We start from the raw sequence: 20,240 nt of genomic DNA, 5'->3' as shown, positions 1-20,240 counted from the left end.
GATGCTATGGTCTCTTTTCTGGCCCTAGCAGGGTGGTTCTGAGTAGGTTTCCAGAGACATGGTCCAGGGCTGGTTGTTCCTAAATGAGCCCTGCACAACTTGTCCTGTCTGAAGTCTCTTGCCAGAAGCCCCACGTGTTCCTTAGTCTGGGTGCCAAGGACACAGCATAGCCCTGGAAGGCCCATGTGTTTCTTCAGCCATAAACCCGAGGCCAGCTTGGTGAATCTGAGGCTTTCTAGGCTCTGGAATTGCATCTTGTGCCCTTCTTTAACCCCCAGCCTTCGCCAGATGAAAACCAGAGCACACCCTGGGGATATAACGCTGAGGGGAGGCGGGAAAGGTGACCCGTCTCCCCCAGAACCACTTTCCTCTAATTCCTCACCAACCCAGACCTGAAGAACAGGCACATCATTCCTTGGCAGGACAACTGGGACCCCATGGGCCCAGTTTGGGGAACATGCTCCTTTTGTGTGTGTGTGTGTGTGTGTGTGTGTGTGTGTGTGTGTGTGTGTGTGGTGGGGGTAAGTAGAGTTGAGGATGGGAAAGCAGGCCATCAAGAAAGAAAAAAGAAAGTGTGTGTGTGTAAGCTACTTTTCTCATTGCTGAGACAAAATACCCAACACCCAAAGTTAAAGGAGGAAAGGTTTATTTCAGCTCACAGTTTATAGACGTTTCAGTCCATAGTCGCCTGGCTCCAAGGCAGGGTGGCAGGGGAGGGGGCATCGAAGAGGAGAAACAGTTCATGGCAGGCAGAAGGCAGCAAAAGCAGCAAGGATCTAGCAACAAAAGCAACCCTCGTTCTATCCCTCATATTCCATCTAGGTGACATGTCCCAGGTAGCACTCACGCCCAGGATAGGGCACCTTTAATCCTAGCATTACACTAGGAACTGGTGTCAGCATCACACGTTCTAGATCCACCTCCCAAAAGCTGCACATATAACTGCATGAGGCTTTGGAGGGACATCTAGATACAAGCCATGACACTGTGGATGTCACCAAATTTGAGCAAAACACTTGACTGATGAAGAGGTGACAGAATGACAGGAAATTTGAAGTTGTAAGAATACTTGAAGCAAGAAAGATGGCGTTCATCAATTTGGTCAATATTTAATGAGTATCTCCTGTGGACGGATGTGGATGACATAGCTGGGAGCTTTTCCAACTCAGGTCCAGGGGAGCAGGGCACTGCAGGAGGACAAGGGGTGCAGTGCTGGGCCAACAGGCCCCATGGGAACAGAAGGAGGGGTGCTGCACTGTGCTTTGGTGGCTAGGGAAGGCAGGAGTGAAGCCAGTGGGCTTCTAGAAGGCCCGGTGGGGGTGTTAAGCAGGAGGCAGGCCATAGCCTATTATGCCCTGTAAGGAGATTCCACTTTAGACCTGGGACATTATAAAGGTATAGAAAGTATTCCAGGAATCTGACTACTGTGTGACCATTTGACAGGAACAAGGGAGCATTTCAGTCACCAAGCCAAGCAAGATGGCAGCCTGGGCAATGGGACAAGGCCCTTGTCAGAGAGCAGGGACCCATGTGGACAGGTGGGCTCTGTGAACCAGGTAGAGAGGAGACATAAGTGGGGCATGAATTCAAAATTGAGGAAATCTGGACTGCACGGGGAGACTGGAACCCCAGCAGCAGATGTGAGTGTTGAGTCAGAAGCCAGACGAGCTGCCTTTCACCTGGCACAGGCAGCAGACATAGTTTGTACGTATTCTTTGGCTCTCCAAATTCATTTATTTACCTCAGTGACGCTCAGTTCCTCTTCCAGCTGCATGGCCTCTGTGCAGTAGCAGCCTTGGCCACAGAGGGCGGAGGGATGTTTCCTAGTGGGGAAGACAGCACTGAGAGAAAACCTGACATGGGCAGTGTTTTACCTGGTTCCCTGACAGGTGTCTGACTTAAGCCAGGAGACAATGCAAGTATCTGAGTACACCAAGGGCCTGTTCTTCTTGCACATGGAAAACATTTCCACAATGCAAACACTTGACCTCATGGAGGAAGAAGAGAGAGAGAGGAAGTAGGAGCTAAACTGTTAGGCTGGTTTGCAAAATAACTGTACTCATTCATTTGTGTAAATGCTCCCACCCAGGCCTGTAGGGCATCTTGAGAAACCAGCCAGGGCCAAATTTATAATTAGCAGAGTCCATTTTTTGCTCGGAATCAGGATTGGTTTGGCTATTTCCTTAATTGAAAGCATCTAGAAAATGCAAGCCAGGTCAAGAAGTTTCTGATGGGGAAAGAATGGTGCATAAACAACCGCAGACTCCTTGTCCACTGGAGGCTGGGAGGAGGAGGCCGGGAGGGTGGCCTCTGCTGAGGTTACCCAAACAGACTTGCGTCCAGCAACTCCCCATGAAATCTGAGATTGCACATGTGCGTTTTGAAACCTCTGTAATTTTTTCTCCAGGACAAAGACCAAGAAAATCAAGGTTCCTCTAGGAACCTAAAAGCTTTTGACAGCCATGAAATAGCTCTATCCTTTCTGTAATGTTACTCCCATCCCTTTTATTTCCACTTAATTAGTCAGCAATATAATCTGACCATCCTGGGGCTAGATGGAAGGGAACTTATACTTTTTCAGGACCAGTTTTATGCCAGGAGGCCAACAGCTGTGGGAAGTAGGTTCCACTATTTCTGTCTTGCAGAGGTAAAAATCGAGGCTTATTCAAGGTTGCTTAGCTGGGAAGATAAAGACAAAATTCAGGACGAGCTCTGTTTGTCCCCAGATTTTTGCTTCTCTACCATCCTGTCCCACAGAAGAAGGAGGCCAAATCTAAGTCAAACCAGGAGTCCCCTTTCCTCTCTCCCAGGAGACCCAGTGGCCACCTGCACAGTTCTGCTGGTTTCCTCTGCCCAGCAGCTTCCTAATCCTGAACTTTGTGCTCCAGGTCTGGGTTTGGGACTCTTGGTGGAAAGCTCCATGATGCTGAAGGCTGGCAGTTATTTTGTTTGAAAGGTCGTGTCTTAGTCACTTTCTCATCGCTGAGACACAATACCCAACATCCACAACTTAAAGGAGCAGAGGTTTATTTTGGCTCAAAATAAACTTGTAGAAGTTTCAGTCGATAGATGGCTGGCTCCAAGGCAGGTCAGCATGGCGGAGGGGCCTGGTGAAAGAAAGCTGCTCACGGCATGGTGGACAGGAAGCAGAGGGAGAGTAGAGGCTAGGCCTCAAGTGTCTCCTCAGCTCAACGTCTCCTGATCTGGGAGGGAGGGAGCAGATGAAGAGGGCCGAAGACCAGTGCTCTTCCTACTGAAGCCCTGTGTTCCATAGAGCACCACGTATGTGCCACTGCTTGTGTGGGCCAGTGATGTCCACTGCTTTGGGGCTTTGTTCTCTTGACTACAGTGCTTCTCCTGGTGCCCTGTCAACACCACTGAAATCCCAGTTCCTGATCCTACTGGAGGTGAAGAGGATCCCCCTCAGTCCCGACATTTGACTCACAGGGGCCGCTCTGGCCAGTTTTTCCTACTGACCACAGTGGCTGTCAAGCAGGGAGCGGCTGAACAGCCTGTGCCCCAGCTGAGGGGATGTCGAGCTCTAGCACTGCTCCTGCCCAGTTGGGGTCCCACGCAGACACTTGGGCTCCCCAGGGCTGAGGCCTGTGTGGCCACGTGGCCTCCAGTTAAGTCTCTGTGCGACTCTGTGGACATAGGAAGGTACAGGAGGACCAAGGGCCCCACCGTGTGCAGGCCTGGAGTGGCTCGGGGCTCATTTTGCCAGAACATTCCCTCTATGGGAGTTTAGACTGTGCTGTCAGGAAACCCTACTTTATCTGTTTTTCATCTACTTTTTAAAAATTGTTGAAATGAACCAACTTCAACTCACAGTAGACCAGTGCATAGAAAAGCCCTAATTTTCCTGATAGCAATCATTCTTATCTGCTCCCCTGGTGACTTTTGTGTATTCAAGTCCAGTAAACATGTCAAGCACCCACTGCATCCGAGCATCGTGCAGGGCCACCATGAACCTGACCCCTCGCAGGGAGTATGCACTCACTTGAGGCTGAAGAGCCTGAGCCTAGAAGTGACCCGCTGGTGGCTGTTCTCCGGTCACTTTAGAAATGACATTTGTACTATTTTTTCTTTGTTTGTTTAAGACCTCTCTTTGAACTTGCTCCGCATGGTATAAAATAGACAGATTAGATGACATTTTTATTAATCTAATCTCCTTAATGAGGAGATACACGTTTATGGCCTTTATTGATATGGAAGTAAGGATGAACATTGTTTGTACAATTACATGCTCTTTATATATTCCTCTTCGGGCATAAGTCCATAATTTTGGAAAAGCCCTTTGCCTTTGCATTAACTTTGTCTACAATATGAAGAAGGGGTTTTGAGTTACAGAGTAGTAGCAGATCCTGTATTTCAGGGTCTCTTGGGTATAGTTTCAAGAAGTAAGCCTTCAGGCCAGCATGTGTCCAGAGGGGAGCAGCACCAGAGGCTTTATATCACATTTGAGGGTGTCTCCGTGCATTTTCTGGTGCCGTGACAAATAAAGAAAGATGTTTCATTAGCTCACAGTTTTGGAGGCTATAAGTGCAACATCAGGCAGTCTCATCCAGTCAGCCTCTGGTGAGGGCCTCTGGCTCCATTACAACATGGCGGATGCCATCATGGCAAGAGTGGTGGGAGAAGGAAGGATCACAAGGGGAGACAGGAAGTGAAAGGCTGGGGAAAGCCTATGCTCTCTTCCTATAACAACCTATTCTTGAGAGAACTAACTCACTCTTGGGAAGCCTAACCCACTCAGCGAGACCAGCATCCATCCATTCATTAGAGCTCCTACCACCTCGACACGAACACACTGGGAACCAAGCTCCCTGTGTGTGAACTTTTGGGAGACAAACTCACACCAGATCCAAACCACAGAAGGCTGGGAGAAGCTTGGTCATGTTTATCAGAGAGGAGAGAAAACACAAGCAGATGAGTTGTGTTCCAACTGCCTAAGGCGCTTTTTGTGGAAGAAGGGTCTCACCTTCTGTGTGGCTCTGATCGGCAGACCTAGACCCAGGGTGCCGGTTCCAGGAGGATTGGTTCTGGCCTGATGCAAAACCTGGCCCCCAAGCTGCCTCAGAGAGAGTGAGGCCCTCATTTCTGCAGGAGTTTAAGTGGAATACTTTACTCTGATAGATCAGCTAAGGGAAGGAACCTAATATCCAGCACAAACTTTCACCCCATGACTTTTATGTGTTCAGGCTTTGAGTTTGGTTAAAAACTAATGTATCACTTTGGTCTTGATGGTTTCCATGGTGGAGCCTTTGAGACTTTTTGAACCATTTATCTTCCCCAAAGCCCTTTCTAAGTTGTGTGTCCTTTCTCTTGCAGGAGAAAATGCAGAAGTATCCATGGATGTCTCTCTGGCTTACCGTGATGACACAATCGCAGAATGGACTGAAATGGCCCATGAGAGAGTGCCACGAAAGCTCAAGTGCACCTTCAACTCCCCCAAGGTAGGACACCTCCATGTCTGAGCTGATGGGGCTTCCATTGGGTCCCCCGCAGGTGGATAGATCTGCTCACACTTCACAAAGGTTGTTGTTATCCTGTGTCTTAATAGAAGGAAGCACAACATAGACATTTCATGTCCCTGCAAGGGAGGAGAGAACGGGAGGAACAGGAGGAATGTCTCTCTGAGACGCACTGTCTCTCTGAGATGATTCCGTAAAGCAACTCTTGGTTCTTTGGTAACCAGCTGACAGTGCTGGAAGAGGGTGGCTAGCTTATTTCAGGTTCACTCTGCATCAGTACTTGCATCTGCTGCTCGGTGTCTTAGGTATCAGGGCAGTTGGTTACTCGTGTGCACACACAATCCCAGAGGTCACCGCGGAGAGGGAAGGACCCAGAGAGGAAACCTGGTTTCACTGGAGACTCAGGTGGCCTGTGACCGGTCTTTAGGATTATCCCTTCTCCGGCTCCTCCAGCGAAGCTCATTTAGCCCGCCGTGGAGGAAGGTCAAGATCCTGCTTGGACAGAGGGAGACATTTTCTTGTGGCAGAGTTCTTAGGTTCCTCCTAAGGGATAGACTCAGTGACCACAAAGGACAGTGGGATTTGATGGCACAGGACAGTGGAATGGGGCTGGGGCTCTTCGTATGTGAAGTGCTGCCCTTCCCACACTCCCCAGCCTCTTACTTTTGAGTCTCTGTGCAGGTGAGATAGGGCGACGGCTGCTGTGCTCATGGTGGCAACTCGTGTTCCCCACGGGAGTCCACGCTGAGCCCCACAGCCAGGTGCTTGCTGGTGTCCCTTCCGGTGCAGAAACAACCTGTTTTCTTTGCATGCCGTGCACAAGAGGCCAAACTGTGCTGAAGCACCTACTCCAATGATGTCCTTCCTTCCTTGCTGTCTTCAGATCAGTTGCTCCCGGAGGATTTGGACAGCCCTGTGGTCTCTGCCCTGTAGAGACACCTGCAGCTCTCCTCTCCCAGCCTCCGCCTTTCCTAGATTTGCTTTTGCTGTCCTTGTAAAGTTAGGGTCCTTGTGAAATGGGTAGGAATGGCAGGTGGAAGCCCGAGTCCTTGCCCCGCCTCACCCTTCCTTCTGGGGGGGCGGGTGGGAGTAAGATGAGACAGGGCAGTCTCAAGGTCCTAACCCGAGCTAAGCTGGATGACTTCTTGGTCACATCACACCCCAACCGCGCACACTTACACAGCCGGCAAGCTTGCGTGAGCCGCCTGAGCCTCAGGGTCTCCTCTGCCAAATGGGGTAGGCACACCTGCCTTGGGGGACTCAGCAGGGCCAGGTGAGCTCATGAACACAGGGAGGCCTCATGGTTCACATCTCACCTGGAATGCATCTGAGGACAAAAGGGGATATCACCAGGATGGTTACCTGGACAGAGGGGGTAAACGGACCCTCGGATGGGCAGGACACACACCCTGCACTGACGTCCGTTAGGTCTCCCTCCCCCAGCTTTCGAGACTAGAGCTCCCCAGGTGGTCAGCAGGCCAGCAGTGTCCACAGCAAGCTTGTAGGAAATGCAGATTCCCAGGCCACAGCTCGCAGCTACATCACAGTGCACTCTCTGCTGCTATTCCACATCCTGCGCCCTGGGTACGTTGGGAACCATGCAGGTTCATCTGCCTCCCAGTTTTAGAGCCCGGGAGGTCCACAATCATGACAATGACACCTAGCAGGGTCCTTTGTGTGGCCCAAACCACGGCAGAGGGACCGAGCAGGGCCTAACGGCAGCAACCTCGCCTCTTACCGCAAACCCGTTCCTACGGGCAGCAAATGAGCCTGCAGGGGGCAGGGCCCTGAGACCCCCACCCTCAAAGTCGCCTTCACTCTTCAATTCCAGCGTGAGTGTGGGAAGGGATGGAAACCACAGCAAGTCCTGAATTGAAATCTCGGGGCGGGGACCAGGGCTCTGTGCTTTACCAGGTTTCCTATTCATGCTCTCAGACCCCCAAAGTTTGAGTCGCTGTTCTCAACGTGGCACCAAGCACAAAGGCAGGGCTGCTCGAAAAGCAGCTGTTGGGGTTGTTTCAGAACTGTCCTTGGGGCAGTGGATGGTAAAAATGACAGGCAGGTGAGATGGGGAAAGATAAACCAGGGGCGGCAGGAGGGGTGGGTCTTCGTGTGCAGTGGAGGAAATGGATTAAACTGTTTCCCACCATCCTTAGAAGGTGATTTGCATCTTTCTGAGGTTGAACGTGAGCAACCGAGCTTTGGGACTTGGACTCTCATCCTCAGAAAGGGAAATGTGTTTCTCACCCCGCAACACAGGCAGGCCAGGGCGGAGGGGGAGGGATGCCTGGCTCTTAATGACAGTTGCTTAATTATCTTTAGGATGTGTTGATCCCTTTCGAGAGAGATATTAAACCTTGAAAGGCGCGAAGGAAATGAATCATCAACTCTATGCTTTTTGATTGCAGTGAAATTTAGTCTTGAGCCTGAAAATTAAATGAGAAATTGCTTTAAAGCTTTTTTAGCCCCTGGTGGATTGTGAAGTTTAAAAAAAACAAAGTCAAGTTGCCACCTGCTGTAATTTGTCCTAATTAGCCAGACTCATGCGGGAGCTATGGGAGGGGGCAGTGGGAGGGAAGAGAGGAAGACAGAGGGAGGGAATGTTTTCTTATGTGCCCTAAATACTAGCAGAACCAAAGGAAAAGCCGCTAAGCGAGTGTGTGTCTGGCCTCCACTGAGTGTGTTTATCCCCTGGTGGCAGTGTGACCCTCTGTGTAGACACTCCGGAGTAGAGGACACCATGGCAAAGGGGGAGTGGCCTGGGATCCCCTCACGAACCTCCAGTTCTACCTGGCGGAGAGAGGCCCGACCCAGGGACCCGAGCCCCTGGTGCTGTGCCAGCACGACGCTGTCCCCGCCCCGCCACACCCTGGTGTCTTTGTCTTTGTCCCCATCAGAGCTGGCGGCATCAGCGTGGCACCCTGGACTCGGGAGGCCCAGGCCACTGCCCCGATTCTGCTACTGCTTTGGGGACCTTGGGCACAATGCACGTGAAATGGTATTAGGTCAAATGGTGTTCGTCCTCTTCCACCTTGAAGCCTCACTGTAAACAAAATGAGATCTGACCGCAGACATCAGAAAACTGTCCTCATGCTGTTAGCCGCCAAGGGTGATCAGTCTTCTCAGAGCCAGGAAGCCGAGAGGCTGTGATGTATTTTCAGTACTCCCCGCAGAGCCTAATTCTAGCCCTGGTTAGTAAGTGCAAGAGAGAAAGGGAGCTGTGGCGGCACATGCCTATAATACCACCACTCAGGGAGGCTGAGACAGGATGATCACAAGTTTGAGCGCAGCCTGGGCCACTTAGTGAGACATTGTCTCAAAATAAAAAAGGACTGGGGCTGAAACTCAGTGTGAAGGTGTTAGGTTTAACCCACAGTAAGAGAGGCAGGAGAGAGACAGCAGAGAGAGAGAGGAGAGAGGTTTATATCAGAAGAATGATTCAAGCTGCCCCAAGATTTGAAAGAGAAGCAGAAGCAGAATTCCTTCCACAGAGCGTTTGTCTCACCTCCTACCTCCCAGCTCTGATCGACTGGTGCTTATGACAGACTGGACGCTCAGCTGTCCTGGCCACTGAGTGACGCCTGCTACTCAGGACTGAGCCAGGTGTCCGCCTGCCCCTCCAAGCGCCCTCTGCCTCCAGGCTGTGTGTCCTCTGTCGCTGTCACACGCCCAGAGCCTTCAAGGGCTGCAAAGTGGAGCTCTCCAGAGCAAGCTGGGCTGTGTGGTACGGCTCTCACCACCTCGCGCTGGGCGGTGCTCAGCCTCCTGCCCCACATTGCTGCCCAGGAGGCCCAGGGAGCTCTCTGGATTTGCAGGTTCCACTCCCTTCTGCCATGACGCCTCTGCCTTCCTCCTCTGTGTCCCCCAGATCCCAGGACTCTCTGGGTTGCTGTTTTTCTGTCAGAGCCATGAAAAGAAGATGCTTTCCACTTCTTTAGCTTCACCATGAAAATAATTAGCCACCCTCTGCTGGTCCTGCTGGTGCACACCTGTAATCCCAGTACTCTGGAAGGCTGAGGCAGGAGGATTGAAGAAGGTTCAAGCCCTGCCTGGGCAACTTAGTGATTTTGTAAAAGATACTCCCTCAAAAATAAAAATGGGCTAGGGATGTAGCTCAGTGCAAATGCCCAGGCTTAACTTCCCAGTACTGCTACTACCACCAGTAATAATACTATGAACAATAATAATAATAACTGGCCCTCCTCAAAGAGTGAAGTGGACTCCAGCGGGTGCTTGCTCCTGAACGCGTACAGAGCTGACTCCTCACAGCCTCAGTGGTCCTGTAGATAAGAAGCTCTTTACCCTGGTGGCCCAGGGTAGCCTGATGCGAGACTGTAACAGGGATCAAAGAGCCGAGGGCAGCACTAAGATGGCCGAGATCTCCGCTTTTTCATAGAGCTTTTTCTTCTGCCTCAGACGCGGCTGATTTTCTGTTTTTGAGTGGGAGTAGCTGGGCGGACACCTGGCTCCAGGCCCCTGCCGATCCGTCCCCTTGATGTGTGCCGTTCGTGGAGCAGTAGCTTTCTGGGATTCTTGCAGGAGACACTGAGGGGTTGACACAGAGTCCTGGGGACACAACCACAGCCTGAGACCCTGTGCTGTTCTTCCAGACCCCAGAGCACGAGGGCCGGTACTACGAATGTGATGTTCTCCCCTTCATGGAGATCGGCTCCGTGGCACACAAGTATTACCTGCTGAACATCCGGCTGCCCGTGAATGAAAAGAAGAAAATCAATGTCGGGATTGGGGAGGTCAAGGATATTCGGCTGGTGGTGAGTGGGCTCACTGACCCCAGGCTGGGAGGGTGGGATGCGGGCCAGGGACGAGGCGCCCTGGTGTGCTCAGGGCTCCCCCACTCTCGGCATCTGTGTACCCCCATCTCTGCTCAGAGCTGGGTCAGTGCCACGGCCCTGCCGGCCAAGATCAGAGAGCGAATTAATCTGTGCAAGAGATGACAGAGATGAAAAACAATGTAACTATTTCAAGTGGGCTGACGATCATTATAGTGATTATAAGGTCATGATGATAGGATTATGACCGCGTCAGGATAAAAGCAAAGCCCTTTTAACATGCCCCACCTTGCAAGCACAGGTGTTCCAGGGAACACAGAGCGTTTTCGGTTCTTTCCATTTTATTTGTTTAATTGAGGGAAAACATGGAGTGAGAAGAACATTTTTTGAAACCCCAAAGCAGTCATGCAAGAAACAGGCATTTGTTGTAGGAAATTAAGAAGCATAGGTAAAGCCCCAGAAGAGGATAACAATGACCTACCTGTAATGTCCAATATCCTACCACCTAGAGAAATAACTTGTGTTGAGCTTTTAAGCTATTTCCTCCCTTGTAAAAAGGGAGATCACACTCAACTGACCTTTATTCCTTGTGTTTTCTTCAAATAAGAGCATGTTGTGAATAATATAACTCTGCTTTCCAGTACTGCCTGGCATTCTAGCCGCCTAGATTTACCATAAGGCACTTTGCCAATCTCAGCTTATTGGACACATGGGATATCTACATTACAGTGAAAATCTTTTAAAAAAACTTTGATCATATTCATAATCCTGCCCTTAGCATGAATGGACCCATTTCCCTGCTTTTTCACATGTATTTCGACAGTGCTCGAGGAGAGTTCAGAGGGTGCATGAGAGTTGGCTCACACCAGACTTAGCAACACTTTTGATCTTGAAAGCTCGCCACACAAGCTTTCCACTCATCTGCCCCGTGCATGCCTTAGATGGTAACTAATAATAATACAAAGATGTATTCACCCCCCAAATGCTGGTTGTATCTGTCTAGGGGATCCACCAAAACGGAGGCTTCACCAAGGTGTGGTTCGCCATGAAGACCTTCCTGACGCCCAGCATCTTCATCATCATGGTGTGGTACTGGCGCAGGATCACCATGATGTCCCGGCCGCCTGTGCTTCTGGAGAAGTAAGAGCCCTTTCCAGGCGCTCTCAAGGGACACAGGCTCCCCAGGACCTGCTGTGCACCTGCCCTTGCTGGGGCCCAGTTCCAGCAGCCACTGTGGGATTGGGGCAGGGGGTGCAGCTGGAAGTCACCCTGGAGGCCTTCTTGGCCTTTGGGTTTGCCGTGCGAATTATTATTAAGTCCTTGGGGTTCTTCGCCTCTGACATTCTGCCTTCCCTCTTCATCTCCACACTCCAACCCATAAGGAGCTTCTCTCTTTAAGCGGATGAATGGCCCTGCTCCCAACTAAGCCACTCCTGTCACCCAAAGAAGGACCATGCTCCCTTGGCCACAGTTCCTTTCCTTCCCCTTCCCACTGGATCACTTGCATTAAAACATGAATGCGCTCCACCACCTCCCGTTCTTGGACCAGACCCTGCTTTTCCCACTTCCTTCCTTCCCACTTCCTTCTTTCCGCTGCACTGTTTTCCTCTCCTTTCTGCAGCAAGAACACTCGGAATCTTGTGCGCTTGTTTTCTCTCCTGGGCCTGTGGCAGCCTGGATTCCTCCCCACTACTCCCATGAAAACGGCTCCTCCCCTCGTCGCCAGTGACCTCCACACTCCCAGCAAAAGGTGGCTTTCCGGGCCTCACTCTCCTGGACCACCACCAGCATTCCACACAAGGACCATGTCCCTCCCACGGCCTCTCCGTCCTCCCTTCCTGACCATCACCTGCTCCCTGCTACACTTCCCGCCCATCTTCCAGCCTCTGCGTCTTGGAGTCAGGGCTCAGCCGGGCGCCTCCCCTGCAAGCCCACCTGTTTCCGTGGGCTTCGAAACCCTCTGCCTCTGGTGATGCCTAACTTTCACCTTCCACCTCAGCCTCTTCCAGCTTTGCACCCATCTATTCCAGCTGTTGGACGCCTTCACTCCCATTCAAAACGTAATGTGTGCAAAGAAAAGTGCTTGATTTTCTCTTCTTTCAAACCTGTTTCTCTCCATTTTCCCCATTTTAGCAAATGGCAACTCCATCCTTTCAGTTTCTCGAGAAAGGCTTAAAAGATGGGAGTCACCCTATCTGCGTGCTCTCTCTCTCTCTCTCCCTCCCTCTCTCTCCCCCCCCCTCTCTCCTCTCATTTAACCCACTGGGTAATCTCACCATTTCTATGGCCACCACCTTCAATGGACCAACCACCGCAACTTCTCCCTGGATTACTGGAAATAGCAGTCTCTCAACTTCTTTCCTGGCTCCTGCTGTTTTCTTCCTAGTCTATTCCTGGGCAGGCTCGGTGCTTCCTCCTGGGGGTTAATCAGATCACATTGTCCTTCTGCTTCTCATCTCCTTTGCCCTGGTCTGAAGACTCCCTAATGACCTGGCCCTTTGCCACCTCTGATCTTATCTCTTCTCTCCAGCTGCCTTGGTGCCTGGCTTGGGCTCCCCCAGGGCCTTTGCACTTGCCGGTCCTTTCCGGGTACCTGATGTTTTGCATCCTAGAAATGCGTAATCCCCAAATCCTGCAAGTTCTTCTGAGGGTCTGCGGCTCCATCCAGGCCCTGCCCACACCCCCGCCTCCCCACCTCGGTCACTACCTGGGAGGCCAGGCCTGGCGCAGCCTTCTCTGTGCTGAACTGTGGCCACGTCGCTTTTTGCAGTCTATTCCTTCACCTTTGTCTGTCTCCCCCACTAAATGCATCTCCATGCGGCAGAGCCGTCCTCTGAGTGTCTGTCTCCTTGCACCATTCCTGGCGTAGGGTCTGTGCTTCGTGAGGCCATGGGCCATATCTCGTGGGGATGAAGAAGCAGGAACAAATTGGTGATGTAAGAGTGATGCTTCTACAGAGAAGCGGCAGTTAACAATGTGACAGTGAAAATAAAAATAAAACTGCACCAAACAGCCAGGAGAATTGATATTTCCTGTGTGTTTGGGGTCATTTATTACTGAGACAAATAGGCTCATGAAATGCACAGCCGCGGAGTCTGTCGCAATAAGAACATGCGCTCATAATGCCCAGGTCAATGATGTCCATACAGATGGGGGGACAAGTGCCCTTGGGGCCTGGGGGTTTAGCTCAGTGGTGCCGCCGCCTGCCTTGAAAGCGCAAGGTCCTGAGTTCGATCCCCGGTACCAAAAAAAAGAAAAAAAAAAAGAATTAGAAGGGCAGGAACATTGTCGGGGTGCCCAGATAAAGTGGGGCATCCCATCCTGAGTCAGCCCACTTCTCTACACCGGCCTCGGTTCTGAAAGTCCACCTCCCTCCTCGCAGATGTACAGCCCGCTCTCCTGTGCCTTCCCCTCTGCAGGGTCATCTTCGCCCTGGGGATCTCCATGACCTTCATCAACGTCCCTGTGGAGTGGTTCTCCATCGGCTTCGACTGGACCTGGATGCTGCTGTTCGGTGACATCCGCCAGGGCGTCTTCTATGCCATGCTGCTGTCCTTCTGGATCATTTTCTGTGGCGAGCACATGATGGTGAGAGGCCCGGGGCACAGGGCACGGGGACCGCAGCTGCACATCGCTCTGTCACTGCCCACGGTGGCTGTGTGAGGCGGACCGAGCCAGGGTGACAGGAGGGCATGGAGGAGCCAAACCCTCTGGTTTCAGCTTCCCCTGCAGTTGGCAGAGAAGCTTAGGACAGGGGATGTAACCTGAGGCTCCTCTCGGCAGTGTCACTCGCAGGCCTCGTGGGTAGGGTCTCTGTGAGAACTCAGAGATGCTGTGAGTAAGATGAAACACAGGTCCTAATTATTGCTCTGATTCTTGTCCTTCGGCTCAGCTCCGCTTGGCGCCCGGGAGCAGGTTAGCGGTGGGGAACGCTGGCCTGGCTCCCTGCAGCCGGCAGTCTGTCCACGTGACCCAGTGACCCCCCCCCCCCCGCCCCGGCCCGGCCCCTGTACCACTCACCTTTCATAGACATCGGGTCCTAATTTGAGAGAGACTGAGGCACCGTGCGTAAGAACAAGAGCGGAGCCATCTGCCCCTGAGCCCGGTCCTCGTGTCTGTGTGTGAGCCTCACGGGACAGTGGACTCTTTCTAAGTCCCATGATGGCTGCTGCCCTCTGGGAGGCAGGACTTTGTTCCCTGCCAGACTGCACTCGAAGGGCCCTGCACTGTGAGGGTCCGGGACTGGGGTCTGGGAACCACCCGTTGGGAAGATTGTCCAGGATGGGCCCAGCCGCATCCCAGCTGTGTGCCGGCCGTGTCCCAGGAGGTGCTGGGGATCGAACCCAGGGCCTGGTGCATGCTGTGCAAGTGACCTGCCACTGAGCAGCACCCTCCGGCCCTAAGATTCATCTTCTGTTTGTTCCCATTTTCTCATCCTGCATCCCTCCTTTCCTTCTCGGTGACTTCTCCTGTGTCTGTTAAGAGGCATCATTCTTGATTTCATCAAAGATAAGGAGGAAATATGTCTGAGTTTAACTGTAAGAGGTCTCTTGTGCTGGGCACACCTAACCACTGAGATGGATGTCGCCATTCCTCCTCTTCGGGACCCTTTACAAGCGGAGCCTGTCAGTCCCATAGGGGCTTCATGCTGAAGCTTTATCTTCTGGACCACAGCAGCCCCCCTGCCTAGGCCTTGCTGACCCCCATGTCCCCATAGTGCCCTGTCCTCATATTCCACCTGAGCCCTCACGGATGGGCTCTGTGCTGGTGTCTTCTTGTCCCCCAGAGCCAGTTCCTGAAGAACGGGCCCTCTGCCTACCTTGCTCTCCACTGCCTGGAGTCCGGCTCAGGTGTCCCCTGGTGGCTGTGGGACAGGCTGGCTCCCTGGATATCCCTCCTGCTCCCCTGGCCTGATCTCTCCCATGTGGTCTCCTGCAGGATCAGCATGAGCGGAACCACATCTCGGGGTACTGGAAGCAAGTTGGCCCGATTGCTGTCGGCTCTTTCTGCCTCTTCATATTTGACATGTGTGAGAGGTGAGCAGGTGCCCGTGGCACTCAGAGTGGAGAGGTGACCACTGTGTCCCCCCTGTCTCTTTCACAGAGGGATTTGAGGAGGAGAAAGGGGGTGGGAGCCTTTGGCATGGAAGCACTGGGTATGATCTCGTCCTCGGCTCAGGATTGGAATGCAGTCAAAGCTGTGGCTTGTTTGTTGGTTTTGTTTCCCCCCACACACCAGGGATTGAACCCAGGTCTCCGAGCGACCCCAGCCCCGTGCATAGCCCGTTAGCATTGCAAAACTTTTGGGCAGTCATCCTCTCTGAACTGTTTCACTTGGGTTCTCGGTGATGCTTCATGGTCTAAGCACAGCTCCTCCCCTGGCTGGAAAGCTAAGCAAAGCCGTGCATTCCTGCAGCCGTGATTATGTTCCACCTTCCCATCTTGTTTCCTTTTGCTTTTGTTTTTGTAGAGGTGTACAACTCACCAACCCCTTCTACAGCATCTGGACCACAGATGTGGGGACGGAGCTGGCTGTATCCTTCCGTATGCACTCGGGGTTTTATTTGTTCCCATAGCTGCTGGGCCCCCAAGATCATGTTGCAGAGCTCAGCTGATGTTTTCCATATGTGCACAGCCAGAGCTTTGATCCTGAGACCAGTAATAATGGCATAATTAAGGCAAAGATGACAAGATTCACCGCTTGCTGAAGCCTGGCTGAGAGCAGCCAGGTGGTGGAGTGCAGATGCTGGTTCTCCCCGAAGCCAGTCTAAATGATCAGTTTACTGCAGGCTGGAGTGTGACCAGCTTTTCCCTGCCGCCACCAAGGTGCCTCTCGGGCCACAGTGGGGGAGAGCCTGCTTCTGAAGTCGCCAGAGCGAGACACTTGGGGCGTGACCTCCGTGCATGCATGCGGAAGCACCCAGCCCCTTTGCTTCGCTGAGACGGGAGTCGGAGTCCGGGCTAAGGTGATTCGTTCAGGGAGACGTCCCAGGATCCTTCGTGAACCAGAAGTGACAGTCCTGGCTTATCCCTTTACCGATGCTGGATTTAAATATTTTATCTCCTGAATGACACGGTTAGTGCTTTGAGAGAAAAGGAGCAGAGAGAAAGCCTGGGCTCCCTTTCTTCCTGGATGGCTCTTATCTTGCCTTGTGCTGCCCAGCATGCTCTGCCTGGCCCTGAGGGTTATGTTGATTTCTTGGTGTCACAGGAATGTTGGGACAAACTGAGTAGTGTCCCTCCCCTAAAGATGACAGATTTTTACCCTCTCCCACCACTACCCCACTGCCATCTCCAAAGAGGTGGCTGCGTGACAGGGAAGCATTTATAGTGTCACGTCGGTTCCACTCTTTCATTTTGATGGGGAAGGAAGTCTAGGTAGCAAGGAAAATTTCATGACCCACAGGCAAAAACCACATTCACTTTATCCTGGAGTACTGCTGATCACAGAAAGGAGAAAGTCACCAAATATACTGGTTACTGAAATATGAGGTCTGATCAAAACAGTGTGATGAATGTTTAAATAAAAAGTTTATTGTAGCAGAAGACACATGAATGCCTCTCACGATCCTCCTTCCTTGCTTACATCCCTCGTCCTTGGCACATTCTGCAGCAGCTCTGCGGTGCTCTTTCCTGAGTGTCTTTATGAAGTGTGATCGAAAACACAGTGAATGCTGCTGCTGAGTGCCATCCAAAGGAAAGGCAGCTCGTAAAAACACGACGCTGTGTCTTCATCCACCTTATTCACCAGTTCTGGCACTATGTGACTTCTGGCTTTTCCCCAAAGTCAGGATGACCATGAGAGGGAAAGATTTCGAGTCCATTCAGGACATCACAGCAGCCACAACAGTGTAACTGGAAACCCTCACAAACAAGAACTTCCAGAACTGCTTCAGAAATCGTCATGAACAATGAGATAAATGTTTTTGAAGTGAGAGGAATTCATGGCAATGTGTCTTTTATTTAATACATTTTGAAAATTTAAACATCATATTTTTGATCAGACCTCAAATGCAGGCTGCACCCACCCTTGTTAAAATGTGTTTTAAAATGTGAGCAGTTTGGGCTGGGGTTGTTACAGCTGAGGTGAGCTGAGCTAAGCCACTCCCCTCCCAAGCCCAGAAACGCTGTCCAAGCCTCGGCGGTTGCCCATTCCATCTGACACGATTTTCAGGACCGAAGATGACCACCAGGACTTCATCCCTGGTTCGACCTGAAGGCCTCCAACTCCAGGCCGGTCCTTGGCAGCGTTTCCTTGGCCCTGTGCGCCTGCCCCCTTACTCCACGCCTCTCGGTCTTGTCTTCAGAAGAGTCCACGGCCAGCCCGGCGGCCCCCAAACGCTCACCTTGGTTTCCTGGCCTGGGAAGCGGTCTGAGCCGCTCTGTGGAACAGCTGTGTCCGAAGAACTCCCAATGGACCACTGCCCTTGGAATGCAAGGTTTTCATATTTTTATCCCCCTCAAAATTCCCTGAGTACCTGGAGACCAAACAAGCGTCTCCCGCAGCTGTGGGAGAAGCACCCGGGCCCGCGTCCCCAGCCTGTGTCCACGGCCAGCCGCCCTCTTCCTTGACTGCACGCTGTCAGATGGCCTTCATCATCGTGGCCGGGATCTGCCTGTGCCTCTACTTTCTCTTCCTGTGCTTCATGGTGTTCCAGGTGTTCCGCAACATCAGCGGGAAGCAGTCCAGCCTGCCCGCCATGAGCAAGGTGCGGCGGCTGCACTACGAGGTGAGCGCCTTCCGGGATCTCCCGCCCTGGACCCGGCAAGCTTCCCTTTCAAGTGCGCCTCTGAGAGGCTCTCACGGCAGGCAGGCAGGCGTGGCGAAGCCAGGTGCGCAGTCTCCTCCGGGAGGGAGGTGCCTAGCCGGCTCCGGAGGCTGGGCTTCTCTGGGCTGTCAGTGCCCCCCTCCTCGGGGCTGTGAACTGGCCCCGCGGGTTCTCCGGCCCTGGCAGAATGGAGGTGCTCACTGGAGGGAGGGCTGGACTACGGCAGAGTTGGGGTCCGGAGCGGGGACCAGGCTTTCGGCAGATTTCCTTTGCGCAGAAGGAGCCTGGGATGGTTCCCAGGCCTAATACCCCACATTGCCTAAAATGTCCAGCAGGCATTCAGCGAGAGAGCAGTAGTCTGTGTGTAGATTATAGGCCTCGTGCAAGAGAAATAGCCAACGTTCTCACATCCCTAATGTACTTAACACAGTCGTGATTTTCTTCAAGACTCCCTTGCTTCATGCCTAAGTGTCTGCACTTGGAGACACGGGCCTAATTCCTTCTGACAAAAGAAGGAAAAGTGCAGAACCCGGGGCTTTTTGCATGCAGCGGGGTCTGCACATAAAAGCTCCCCGTGGACGGGTACTCTGCCCCAAAGCACAGGCCCCCTGAATCCTGCTCTGGGAAATCACACTTTCTGAGGTTTGCTGGTCCCCAGAGCTAGGGTAACACATGAGAAAATTCAACCCAATCTACTTCCTGTTGATGAATATGCAGATTTCCTTTTGTTCACTGGAGCAGAATTTTATTACTACTGGGGAAAACTTGGATTTTTTAAACTCTGGACCCTTGCAGAGAAGCCTAGCCAGCCTAATGGGGAAATTAGTAGCCTCCCGACGTGTTAGGAATACGATTTCCCAGGCTCTGCCACCACTGTTTCGGGAGAGATAAGAACCTGGGAAATAGCTGGCCCGAGAAATGTCTCAGCCATGCTCACCTCTGCGGGAGAAATATTCGTATGTGGAAGTCTTTTGCTGTCTTGTGTAGGGGTTTGGTTTTACAGAGCTCTTTCGAATTAGCTTTTCTTGGATTTCCAGATGGAGGAAAGGCTTCATGAACTGTTAAACTCTCTTCCTCTCTTCGAATAGGGGCTGATTTTCAGGTTCAAGTTTCTCATGCTGATCACCCTAGCCTGTGCTGCAATGACTGTCATCTTCTTCATCGTTAGCCAGGTAAGTGGATCCCGAGGTCCCGAGAGAAGGCCCCAGCGCCCCCTGCACAGGCGCAGAAATTGCAGAGAGGTTATGCTCCGAACACTGGTCAAGCTTTACTGTCCCGACCCCCCAGCCACATGGACTAACTCTGTCCTTTCAGTGTGGCCTCCTACGAGGTAACAGTTGCTAAATAAATTAAAACCCTGCAGCTAGATTGAAGGGCACATGTTTCACTTACTGGAGAGAATAAACTTTGCAAGCAAGCCCTGCAGCATTACACTAACAAGCAAGAATTAATTTGATTGAGTCCTTATCTGGCATTAACATAGATCCTTTGACAGCCCACCAGCCATTCTTTGGAGTAATCACATTGCCACTTAAACAGGGTGTGTAATTCAAAAAGCCCCACTGATACAGCCTTATCTTTCCATTGGTTATTTCCCAAACTCAAAATGTCAGGTGTACTTGAAAATCTCAGGATAATAAAAGTAATTTAAAAGCATTGGTAACTTGCTCTGGAAAATGGAAAGGACTACTGAAATCTAATATATTTGGCATCTATCATACTTTTGAGCCTCTCAAAAATCCTTTGAAGTAAGTAGGGTAGGAACTGTTATGTCCGATGTGCCAGAATATAAACTCTACTGGCATTGGAGACATTTCCCATTTGTGCTGTTTCCAGGCTGCCTGGGAATGTATGTGGATTGCTTAATAGTCCCAGGGTTTAATTTTTCTTATTAAGCAATAAGAAAATAATAGAAGGTTGCTGTAAGGATCACAGGAAGTGTGGCTGGAAAGCGATTAGCAGGACCTCTGGTTCATCCCGTGCATGAAGAGCTCTGTTTGTGAATAGCAAGACCACCGAATGTGTCGCCGAAATAATACACAAGCTGAGGACCAGAGGTTGCTCCTTCTGACTTTTCCTAGTGCTCCGTCACCTGTATGTTTGGCCTCCACAGGGAGTTTTGCGGGGGCCTTGTAGAGCCTTCGGATGAGACTAGCTTCATTCTTCCAGGAAGTTTCTCTGGGGACCCCTCAGCCACCTGGCAAAGGC

The 20,240-nt window shown here is 51.7% G+C and overlaps 1 protein-coding gene across 3 annotated transcripts in view; it reads left to right on the top strand.

Moving 5' to 3' along the window:
* Wls (Wnt ligand secretion mediator) overlaps window positions 1-20,240 on the top strand; it is an 88,971-nt gene that overhangs the window by 55,655 nt on the left and 13,076 nt on the right. For all 3 annotated transcript variants that reach the window (XM_004841469.4, XM_021255559.2, XM_087212898.1), the window contains 8 exons: window positions 5,332-5,456; window positions 10,085-10,246; window positions 11,268-11,404; window positions 13,684-13,852; window positions 15,203-15,300; window positions 15,734-15,797; window positions 17,850-17,993; window positions 19,121-19,204. In XM_004841469.4, coding sequence (XP_004841526.1) covers window positions 5,332-5,456; window positions 10,085-10,246; window positions 11,268-11,404; window positions 13,684-13,852; window positions 15,203-15,300; window positions 15,734-15,797; window positions 17,850-17,993; window positions 19,121-19,204 — 983 coding nt within the window. The remainder of the gene's footprint in view (window positions 1-5,331; window positions 5,457-10,084; window positions 10,247-11,267; window positions 11,405-13,683; window positions 13,853-15,202; window positions 15,301-15,733; window positions 15,798-17,849; window positions 17,994-19,120; window positions 19,205-20,240) is intronic.

Source organism: Heterocephalus glaber, unplaced genomic scaffold, assembly GCF_053883595.1.
Source record: "Heterocephalus glaber isolate CG9 unplaced genomic scaffold, H.glaber_assembly_v1.0 deba00001442, whole genome shotgun sequence".
NCBI lineage: Eukaryota > Metazoa > Chordata > Mammalia > Rodentia > Bathyergidae > Heterocephalus > Heterocephalus glaber.
The sequence above is the reverse complement of the archived record's forward strand: the minus strand, read 5'-3'. Positions and strand labels throughout refer to the sequence as shown.